At 38.0% G+C, this 10,699-nt stretch overlaps 1 protein-coding gene across 2 annotated transcripts; it reads left to right on the top strand.

Moving 5' to 3' along the window:
* The first annotated feature begins 4,788 nt into the window (after positions 1-4,788).
* Positions 4,789-10,699, top strand: LOC133456493 (probable E3 ubiquitin-protein ligase DTX3). 2 transcript variants are annotated; one of them, XM_061734974.1, is made up of 3 exons: positions 4,789-5,147; positions 8,541-8,758; positions 9,338-10,699. In XM_061734974.1, the coding sequence occupies exons 1-3, from the start codon at positions 4,848-4,850 to the stop codon at positions 9,414-9,416; spliced, it is 597 nt and encodes a 198-aa protein (XP_061590958.1). In that variant the 5' UTR covers positions 4,789-4,847; the 3' UTR covers positions 9,417-10,699. The 2 variants fall into 2 exon arrangements, with proteins under 2 accessions (XP_061590958.1, XP_061590957.1); XM_061734973.1 differs by having other exon boundaries at positions 9,289-10,699.

The raw sequence follows: 10,699 nt of genomic DNA, 5'->3' as shown, positions 1-10,699 counted from the left end.
TGACAGACCACAACCACTGTCCCCCTCTAATCCAACCTCTGCCCCGCTTGTCACATCAACTATTGCATTTACAACATGTTCTATGCTGTTAAAGTGATCAAAGATTGAGTCTGCTGTCATACTGAGTCTTGGCAATTGTATTTCCCTAAATTGATGAGTGTCATATGGGAATACAGAACCAGTATCATGTTAACGTGCTTCACATAAACCTACTGTTGTTCTTCTTCCGAACACTCGAATCCAAAATACTGTAAGATTCTGTGAAAATAAATTAAAAGCATTGCAATGGGTGTGGGGCATACTTAATATGTTTTTAGTTTTACAGTTTACAGTTAGGTAGAGAAGTATTTGAACAACAGAGTTGATGTGATTCTCTATTTATTCATCACCACATTGGATTTAAAATGAGACAAAAAAAGACTGAGACATTTTTCGCTTCAGTTCAAGAGCATTCACAAAAGATTGGCATATATAGGAATTACAGACATTTTAAGCAAAATACCTCGTTTTTCAGGGACTTACAGAGTCTGGATAACTGACTGAAAAGAAGTTAATCAGACAGGTGTGGTACCGTACAATCATTGTCACTTCAAGATAAATGAAACAGATCAAAAGTACCTGAAATGATCCAAGGCATCTGAAATAGGTTTGACTGGAGCAACAAATATGTAGTCCAAAGAGATCTTAATGCAAGTGAAGGAGGCCATCATTAGATTAAAACATGAATAACAAATCTATGAGAGAGCTGTGGCCAAATCAACAGTCTGGTACTTCATTAAAAATAAATCAGTAGTTAGCTCTACAGCATCAAAAGGCCTGGAAGACAGAAGGCAGCAAAAGTGGATGATTGAAGAATAATTTCCTTGATGAAGGAAAACCCTTCAGAATATCAATTGAAGTCAAAAAAGAGGTTATAATTCACAAAGTGTTGTTTAGTTCCTGGGACACGAATAAGAGACTAATTAATATTGATCCATTACTGAATACAGTATACCACATTCTGAGTAGTAGAACCCAAATGCAGAAAATGTATACTTTGTGCACCACTTCCTGAAACATGCACGAGCAAGAGCAATACCTGTCAAGTCTCCCGTTTTGGTCGGGAAACTACCGTATTTTACCCCTCCTTCCTGCCGTCCTCCCATATTAGTATTTTCTTTTAAATTTCCCATATTATAATATAATAATTTTTAAACTGCAAACTGAATTGTCACTAATGTCGCGAGAACTGCTGCTTGCTGTAGCCTGGGTGGCAGTTCTCGCGAGGTTAGTGGTGACAACGGGAACAAACTTAGAACAACAAATCAGAGATGGATGGATGTAACCAGAGAGATTTCTGCCAAAGAAGCTTAGACTTCATGTAAATACCTCTAAAAATGGGAAACCGAATTTACTTTCCTAAAGAGGAGCGGGATGGGGCTCACTGAAGCGTTCTGAAAGTTATTTCAGCTAGAGGCTCAGAAACACGTCATCCGTCAGTGAATGCCAGAGAGCCACATGAGTGAAAATGACAAATTAAAAGAAAATGTAAATGTTTCACTTGAAGACAACCAATGAGTATATAAACTAAAAATATTTAAAATAAATAAATGTGCTTTAATTCCCCTTTGTGTTTTCATTTAGACTCATAGGAATTACATACATAGGAATGTCCACAGCATTTTAATGTCAACAAAGGTCGGACTATCAGATTCTGAGCACATAATTGTAGTTTGTAAGTTGTTGACAGGTAGTTATTTTAGATTTGTTGTAAATCTGTTTTAAAATGTAAAATACTGGATCTGGTTGGGCTGGTGGGACAGCGGCGGGACATTTCCTGTATTTTTCAATCCAAAACTTGACAGGTATGGCACGAGCATAGGGTTGCCAACCGTCCCTTGAAAAACTTAATCGTCCCATTTATTTAGAAACTTAAGTACATATAAAGTCCTGTATTGAGCTGAAAAGGGACGCACTTTATCCCATATTACTGTGAGAGTTAAAAGATAGTCATAAAGATAGTCGTTATTTTTTCTGTTTTACTACAACTGTAGCGTATAGTCATGGCTTTTTTGAGGCACAAATACGTTCAAAAGTTTTCTACAGACTTTCTGTTTGGACTTTTGTTATTGCACTAAAAATGTGCACTATTACAGAATGTCAATGTCAATTTTATTTATATAGCACATTTAGAAACAACCGAGGTCGACCAAAGTGCTATACAGTATACATTAAAATGAAACAATACCAAAAGAAAATACAGCACAAAGTGCAGAAACAATGAAATCACTAATATATATCCTTTATTTAACCAGGTAAAAAAACTAATTGAGATTAAAACCTCTTTTCCAAGAGTGACCTGGCCAAAATGGCAGCATAAAAACAATACAACAATACATACAAACACAGACAGTCAGTCACACATTCCGGGGAAACAATAGTAAAACAATAGTAAAATGTACACAACGGGGCAGTCACAAGAACCGAGAAAGCTAATTTCTCTGTCTTTTAAAATTGATTTGAATTCACCCAAGGATACTAGATCAACCAATTTCAAGTCCTTCTGCGCATCATTCCAGGTTGAGGGGGCAGAAAACTTGAAAGCCTTTTTACCCAGTTCAGTTCTGGCTCTCGGGACCTGCATTTGAATAAAGTTCTAATGTACTAGGGTGATCAATGAAATCTGAATAATAAAAAATAGACAGCAAACAACAGACACACAAAGTGCACAATCACTTCTCACAGTAACCACAGATGTAGGCCACTATTTACCGTACACCAAAAGCCAATGAAAAGAAATACGTTTTCAAAGATGACTTAAAAACCTCTAGGACCTGAGCAGATCTAATATTTAGTGGCAAGCTATTCCACAGCTTAGGGGCAGCCACCGCAAAGGCTCGGCCACCTTTTGTTTTGAGCCTGGATTTTGGGACGTCTAAGAGCAACTGACTTGACGACCTCAGTGCTCTGGCTGGTGTATGAGTGTGGAGAATTGATGTTCTGCTTTCTTTCTATTGTTTTATATTAATTTATACAATTTTAAGTTAAGCAGGACAAGTTTATATTTAAGAAAGATACTTATTTTATTCAGTTCATATTGTTATTTTGCATTAAAGTGAATTGCTGGATAATAATTTGTTTTCCATGTGTTCATGGCATTCAAAAATATGCATCTAATTCAATTCAGGTTCGAGTCAAACAGTTAAAAAATAATTTCACTCACAAAAAAAGGGCTAAAAAAATTCCCCACGCCAGGAAGGGTTTATTGTTTATTGTTTATTGGATCCCCATTAGTTGTCACTATTCTTCCTGAGGTCCCTAAAAAGCAATACAAATAACAGTTCCTACACAGTGTTCCCAAAATAAAAATCATAAAAAATACAAAATAAAATAAAAACAAGCAATTAAATTATTCCTATAATAATAATAATATCTGTACAAGTTTAAACTAAAAATACAAAATAAGGCACTCTGCAGCTTTACAGACATCAGTCAACTGAATTTAACCCTGATTTCTTTACTCAAAACAGCTTTTTTCAATTCCCTTTTAAATCCTGATTTCTCACACTTGAGTATGAGGCAGTACAGAAGTCCATTCCAGTATACAATAGCTCTGTACAATACAGTTCTTTTCAGGGCATTTGTCCTCGGTCTAGGTAGTCTGAAACGACAGCTTAAGGCCTGTCTGGTATCATAATCATGCGTGATCTTGATCGGTACTAATAGAGAAAAGAGGCTACTGGGTTTATGCAAAGTACAACTATTATTCAAATACAAAATAAGGCTGCATGCCAATCTCTTCTCTACTTTCATCCAGGAGAGTTTATCATGCATAGTATTTACATAATTCCTAATAGAACAGTGAAGTGCCAGTCGTGCAGCTCTACTCTGAGCGAGGTGAAGGCAATCGGGTTGGCCGGCCCTGCCGATGAGGTGCCCCTTATTTATTTTTCAGGGAGTTGATTTGATTTGATTTATTTTATTTTTGTACATGTAAAAAACAACACTTCAAGAGAAGTTTAAGAAAACAAAACAACAAAACAAAGAATTTCATCCTTTAACACTTGATATCTTAATTTACATGTGCAAAAAAGGAGTAGGAAGAAGTGTAAACTTATTTAATCCTACCCCCATTCACTAATCATTTAACCCGTATTTATAAATACTCACACACTGTACTCACACTGCTAAATAACATTATTATTATTATTATTATTATTATTATTATTATTATTATTATTATTATTATTATTATATACTGTAATTATACTCACACACATACCTATACATACATACACATAGTTGAATATTTCTATATATTTGTACACACATGCCCATATAAATATTTATATAGATATACTTATTTACACTTTACTGTCTCTATTAACTGCACCTGCGCTATATCTATGTATATATCTACTTACACACACACACACACACACACACACACACACACACACACACACACACACACACATATATATATATATATATATATATATATATACTGTATATGTGTGTGTGTGTGTATATATACACACACACACACACATATATATACACCTATATATACACATGCATACAAATAATTAGCTGCCCATTTCTGAACATAAATATAAACAAATCTACCCCTTCACCCAATAGTGTTATCTGCAGGATAACATTGCTTTTTACATTTGTTTTGAAACTGGTTAATGTTTGGACATGGTTTTAAGTTGGGAGAGTTGTCAGACCTGCACGAGCATCACCAGCAGAAACACTGCACGCCTTTTCCTTTATTCTGACGTCACAGATAAGGCGTAACAGCACGGCCCACGAACACCCATTCACAGAAAGGCCTCATACTTTTCGTCACAAACCGGGAAATAATGGAAAAGGCAGCGGATGGTCACTTTTGTGCTGAAAGCAAGGAGGACTGCGCCATATGCTTGGACAAAATTGAGGGGAAGAAAACGCTGAGGTGCCTCCATTCCTTCTGCACAGAGTGCATAGACACTGTTTTCAGCCGGAAGCCTGCCTGTCCGATATGCAACACCTTCCACGGAGTTTACACAGGGACGCAGCCGACAGGGACGATGGCGGTGAGCCGCGGCTGGCAGAGCCTGCCCGGCTACGAGCACTGCGGCTCCATCGTCATTACCTATAGTTTCCCAGCTGGGATACAAGGGGTGAGACCTGGTTGTTTTAAGCCTGAATTATGGTCCCGCGTTAAATCGACGCAGAGCCTACGCCGTAGGGTACGCGGCGACGCGCTCCGTACGGTGCGCGTCGCCGCGTACCCTACGACGTAGGCTCTGCGTTGATGTAACGCGGAACCATAAATCAGCCTTTAGTACACATCACAGTTCATGTCTGTGTGCTGCACATACGTCCACCAGGGGACAGCGTTGCTTGCCGAATCACAATTTATATTAAGAAAAAAAAGAAGAAAAGTGACCCAAACACTAGTTTCTGGCCTCCAATCCTATAATGTTGTGTGGAATCAGGTGGTTATTTTGATGGGCCCCATCCCTCTGTTGCCATAGAAACATGGTAGAGCTGGGGGGAAGACTAATGTGGCTCCTTGCAAGAAAAATACATAATTATTTCCTTTATGTAATATTGACTTTTGTAAGTTGGTGAAAGCTTATTTGCTTTAGTATTTACACACACAATTAAGCAGCATAAATGTACTCTCATATTCTTGTTTGTTGTAGCTAAGCGATCCATAACTTTTGGCCTATATACTGATAATAATACATCTTATGAAGTAGGAATAAATAACACTGCCAAAGTCTTGGCTAATGGTAAAATCAGCGACTATATTCAATATTAAATTTAATTATTATTAAATCAGGCAAAGCTCAGAAAAAGTTTAAAAAGAACACAAAGAATTAGGCTCTGAAATGTTCAGAGCACAATTCTTGATCACTGCCTATTATGTACAATCATAAACATTATTTAAACTCTTCCTAAGTACAAATATAACATGAAATACTGAAGCTGAGAGAATGTTTTGTTTAATCTATTATGCATACATGTATGTCAATTTTGTCTTTGATACTGGCAATGTCTTTCAAAAAGGTTTGATTAAGGGCAATACAATATTAGAACATTTTGAAATGCAAAACGAAAAAATAAAATAAAAATAAATATTTCACAGATAATTTGCAAAAGATAATTAACATAATCATAAAAAAGGCATCTAAGAGAGACTTTTGAAGTAAGATGGTTGTGACTTTGAACAAACGGAGCAATAATTTCAAGTTATTTAATATTTATTTAACATCTGAGGTACAAAAGTCACTAGTTCTGATTCTGCTTTCCAACAGACAACTGAAGGGAAAATTGCACAGTTTTGTAGTATATATGCAACATCTCACAGCACAAAAAGAAGGACCTAAGATTCCTGCAGCAGGACGGTCTGCTCCGTCTTTTCAGGTAGACTGTTCCAGAAAGGGCTTTTTTTACCCCTTTGCCACTCCAGCAAAGATTCAAAGAATTTTAAGAAACTTCTGTTGATAAGGAAAAAATCACTAGACATAGTTGGTTGCTTAATACAGAGATACAATTCACCATGTCTCTACCACGTCATTTATACAGGAAAAAAGATGCCATGAAAATTGTCCTGAAAATTAAAATGGCACTTTTAGAAATAAGGGATGCTTTGTTGTCTCCACTTAAGTGAAGGGCAGTCAGGATTGTTATCTGTGCACAGTTCAAAAACAAGGATCTGAGATGGTAACAGTGTGGAGTTGTTCATATGGTCTTGGTCTCAAATCTGGAGTAGCATCAACTGCCATCCATCCATCTTTTTCAGAGAATCTATTGCTTATTTTAGTGGGACCACTTCAAGTCAGATTCTGCATGTAATACATAATTACATGTTCCATTATTAAAATGTGTAAACTGACCTCCTTCAGCTGCATCTAACTGAAATCAAGCAAAACTATGATGAAGGACATAAAGAAAAATTATTCAGCTTTAAAGGGGACATATTATGGCATTTAATGTATATTTTAAACAGGCCTTAAATGTCTTAAAAACAATCTAAATCTAAATCTAAATCAGAAATTCAGTCTCTGGGCCATGTTTTTATTTTTTTCGCTTCTAAAGCCTTTTTCTGTGCTTCATTTTCAGGGCGGGGGGGGGCTATTATAATGAGGCTCTGCACTGATTGGCTGCTTGAATGACGTGTAGGAGGGGAGGAGAATAAGCCTCGCTCCGGCCAGAGCAGCCGGCTGCGGCGTACACAAAACGTGTCCCATGCGAGAAGCTTCTGCGACGAAATCAATTCCATGGCTTTATTTTTTTTGTATTAGACTGTCCTAACTGGCCGCGAGTTTAACAGTTTCAGTGTGGACAGAGAGCGTCCGATGTCACGCAGCTCTACCTGATAGTCGGACGCTCTCATTCTGTTACACGCTCTAAACGGATCTTAAAGCCTGATTTACGGTTCTGCATTAAATCGACGCGTACCCTACGCCGTAGGCTCTGCGTTGGTGTAACGCGGAACCATAAATCAGCCTTTAGTCACCTCGTCTTCACAGAGGAAGATTTCTCATCATTTATGTTACAAGACAGATGAATCATGTTAACTGTAAATAAATCACAACACTGAATTTTCACAAATGGCAACGTTATTGTTAAAAAAATAAAATATGAGTTGTATATAAATAACATTTATGCACTATTGCTGGCTCAAGGAAGGACCGTGCGTTTTCTGAAGGTGTCGCTTCAGGTGCTTGGAAGATCTGAAACCAGACAGAAAAAATGTATTACTAATTTACCTAACGAGTGAGTGGCTCCGTTAGGGAACACTGGAGCCGGGCCGGTCCGTGAGCAGCTCCTGCAGCTTCGTATGCGGCGCCGGTGCTCCGGAGCTAAGCTAAATACTTAGCCCATGCAAAGATCATACAAATATAAATATCATAAAAAAAAAGGAACTTACCGCTGACTCGTGTGCAGTTGCCCGGTCCGTGCTGTGGGAACTGATCCTTTTATGAGGGTAAATGTCGATGCAAAATCTCATTTCTACTCTCCCTCGCTGTTCAAACAGCCACCGCTTCTAAACAATGGCTGAAACTCTAGCCGGCGGAGAGAGCTGGTTGTGGGCGTGGTTTCAGCAGCGGAGGCCGAACCTCTGTGCCTCGGGTGACGTCACCCTAGGCACAGATTCTGATCGGCTCAAAAAAAATCACGTGACACTGGGGGATTCTGTCGGGCGGGGGTCAGAGACCTTGCAGAAATGTATGGGATTTCGTCTCCCCTCTACTGGCAGGGTGAGGGGAGACCACTTTATATATGTTAAAACAAGAAAAAACGTGTTTTTCATAATATGTCCCCTTTAATTCATACTTATTTCAGCTGACATACTTAACTTTATCTTTTGATAAATGTTGCAAATAATCCAAGCATTTAGTTTTTTTTAGTAATTATATATATATATATATATATATATATATATATATATATATATATATATATATATATATATATATATATATATATATATATATATATATGTATGTATGTATGTACAAATATTATTATAATTTTTTTGTTTGTTTGTTGTATTTCAGCCTGAACATCCGAACCCTGGAGTGAGGTACAGCAGCACCTCTCGTACTGCTTTCCTGCCTGCCTGCGAAGAGGGAGAGAAAGTCTTGAGGCTGCTTCAGAAAGCGTTCGACAGGAGGCTCGTATTTACTGTCGGACGCTCGGCCACCACAGGCCTCAACAACGTCATCACCTGGAACGACATTCACCATAAGACCAACATTGGAGGTGGTCCACAGTGGTAAGCACGGGTTATTTTGGCCTCAAAAATGCTTATGTTTATTAAAACCTTTCGATAGTAGATATAAACAAGAAAAGCGATAATAGATGTCAATAATCAGCCTGGAATAATACTTGCAGCTTTGTATGGCTGTTCTCGTTAAACATTTTAGTTTAGTACACGGTCATAATACAAATATAGAGGAAAACCAAGAATGAACACTATTTTGATATTTTAATAAAATGCCATGATTGATAAGATGTTCACAATTGAACCAAAATGTTTGACTGGATGATTGTAACCATCATTGGAAGTATGGATGCTATTATTAAGGGATTTAGGGTTTTTATCCCACGAGGGGAGTTTTTACCTGCCAGTGTTTGTTATGTTTATGTAATAATTGGTCGTGGTCCTGTTCTGGGAAAGCACCTAGAGACAACTTCTATTGTAATAGACGCTATGTAAAAATTGAATTGAATTGAATTTAAACGTTTTTAAGACAAGTGTGCATTGAGCTAACAAATATATGTGTTTTTGTTATTCCCCGAGAGTCAGTCGTCACATCTTGTGCGGTTCTGCTCCTCTCTCTCTCCAACACAGTTTTGGATATCCAGATCCAGAATACCTGTTCAGGGTTCAAGAGGAGCTTCGTCTCAAAGGAGTGACAGAGGATGACTGAAAGACTGAAACAGCCTTTAGATCTATTTAATACTACGTACTGTAACAAAGTTCCTTATTGCAAGTTTGCACTTTTTGCAGTCCTAATGAAGGGATCTGAAACCGCTGCACTAAAGGATTTTTTTTTTTTGTCAGCAAGATGACTGAATGAAATGAGGCATTGAAAATCTCCCAAAGACTTTTCAGTTGTAATCTGGCTCTGTAAAGATAAATACTTTGAACACGCTCCTTGTCAAAGCCTCCGGAAGTGGGAGGAGCTTTGATACTGATAATCAGATGTCAGGACTGTTATGAGGTTATTGTGTCCCATCATTTAGCTGAATGAATGGTTGGAGTTCTGCAATGAGGTGTCTAAGGTGGTGTATTATGAGAAGATAATTCTGATAATATCATGCATCAATGTTACTCTCCAGACAATATTGGAGAAGAGATTGCAAGTGTTGCACGTGTGACCAATGTTTCTGCAATAAGTGGCAGATTTATCGGTGCCTTAGAGCTCACTCTCCACAAACATATTAAAGCATGTTAATTGTGTCCTTGAGCAGGAACAGAGTTTGCCACCTTCGGTTACAAATACACATTTTAAAGGAGTCCCAAAACATGTTATTACATAATTTCATGGCTGCTAGCTAACATCTCCAGATCTTGGATCTTGCAGCTTAGAAATATAGCTGATACATCAAAATCTTAAGCATGATGCACATAACTTTGTGTTTGTGACTTCATGTGATATCAGTAAACTTAGTGCCTTAATCAAACAAAACGAGGGTCATGAAAGCTCAAACTTTTTCTTTAGTTATCAATCAAGCACTACCGTCCAAACGTATTACATTTCAGTCCTGGCTTTTCACATTCTGGTCCACTAGAGGGTGATGCTCTCCCCAGAGAGGGCTGTTTGATGACGTCTTCTTGGTATGCAGCTCCATCATCCTCCCAGGCCCACAGTCCCACAGCATCTCCAAACGCTCATAGTCTAAGGGCGGTGAGAAGAGCGTAGCGTCTGCTATAGATGACGAGTTTGATATTTTTACTGTGTTTGGGTCCATTCTCGCAGCAGCAGCTTGCACTGTGTGAGTGACAGAGGATGATACCTTGTGCTCAACTGCGCTGATTAGTTTATGTTCGGATTTGTGATGGCAGTGTGACTGCTGCCAAAGCTGAGTTGTGACAGATGCTGAGAAGATACAAATATTCAAGGCTCAGTGTAATGCTGTGATTATTCTTTGACTGAATATATTGAATGTGTAACAGGTGTTTTCAGCCATCATTAAGCACAAATAAACC

The sequence above is a fragment of the Cololabis saira genome, chromosome 12 (genome assembly GCF_033807715.1).
Source record: "Cololabis saira isolate AMF1-May2022 chromosome 12, fColSai1.1, whole genome shotgun sequence".
Classification (NCBI taxonomy): domain Eukaryota; kingdom Metazoa; phylum Chordata; class Actinopteri; order Beloniformes; family Belonidae; genus Cololabis; species Cololabis saira.
This window is presented reverse-complemented; position numbering and strand designations above follow the sequence as displayed.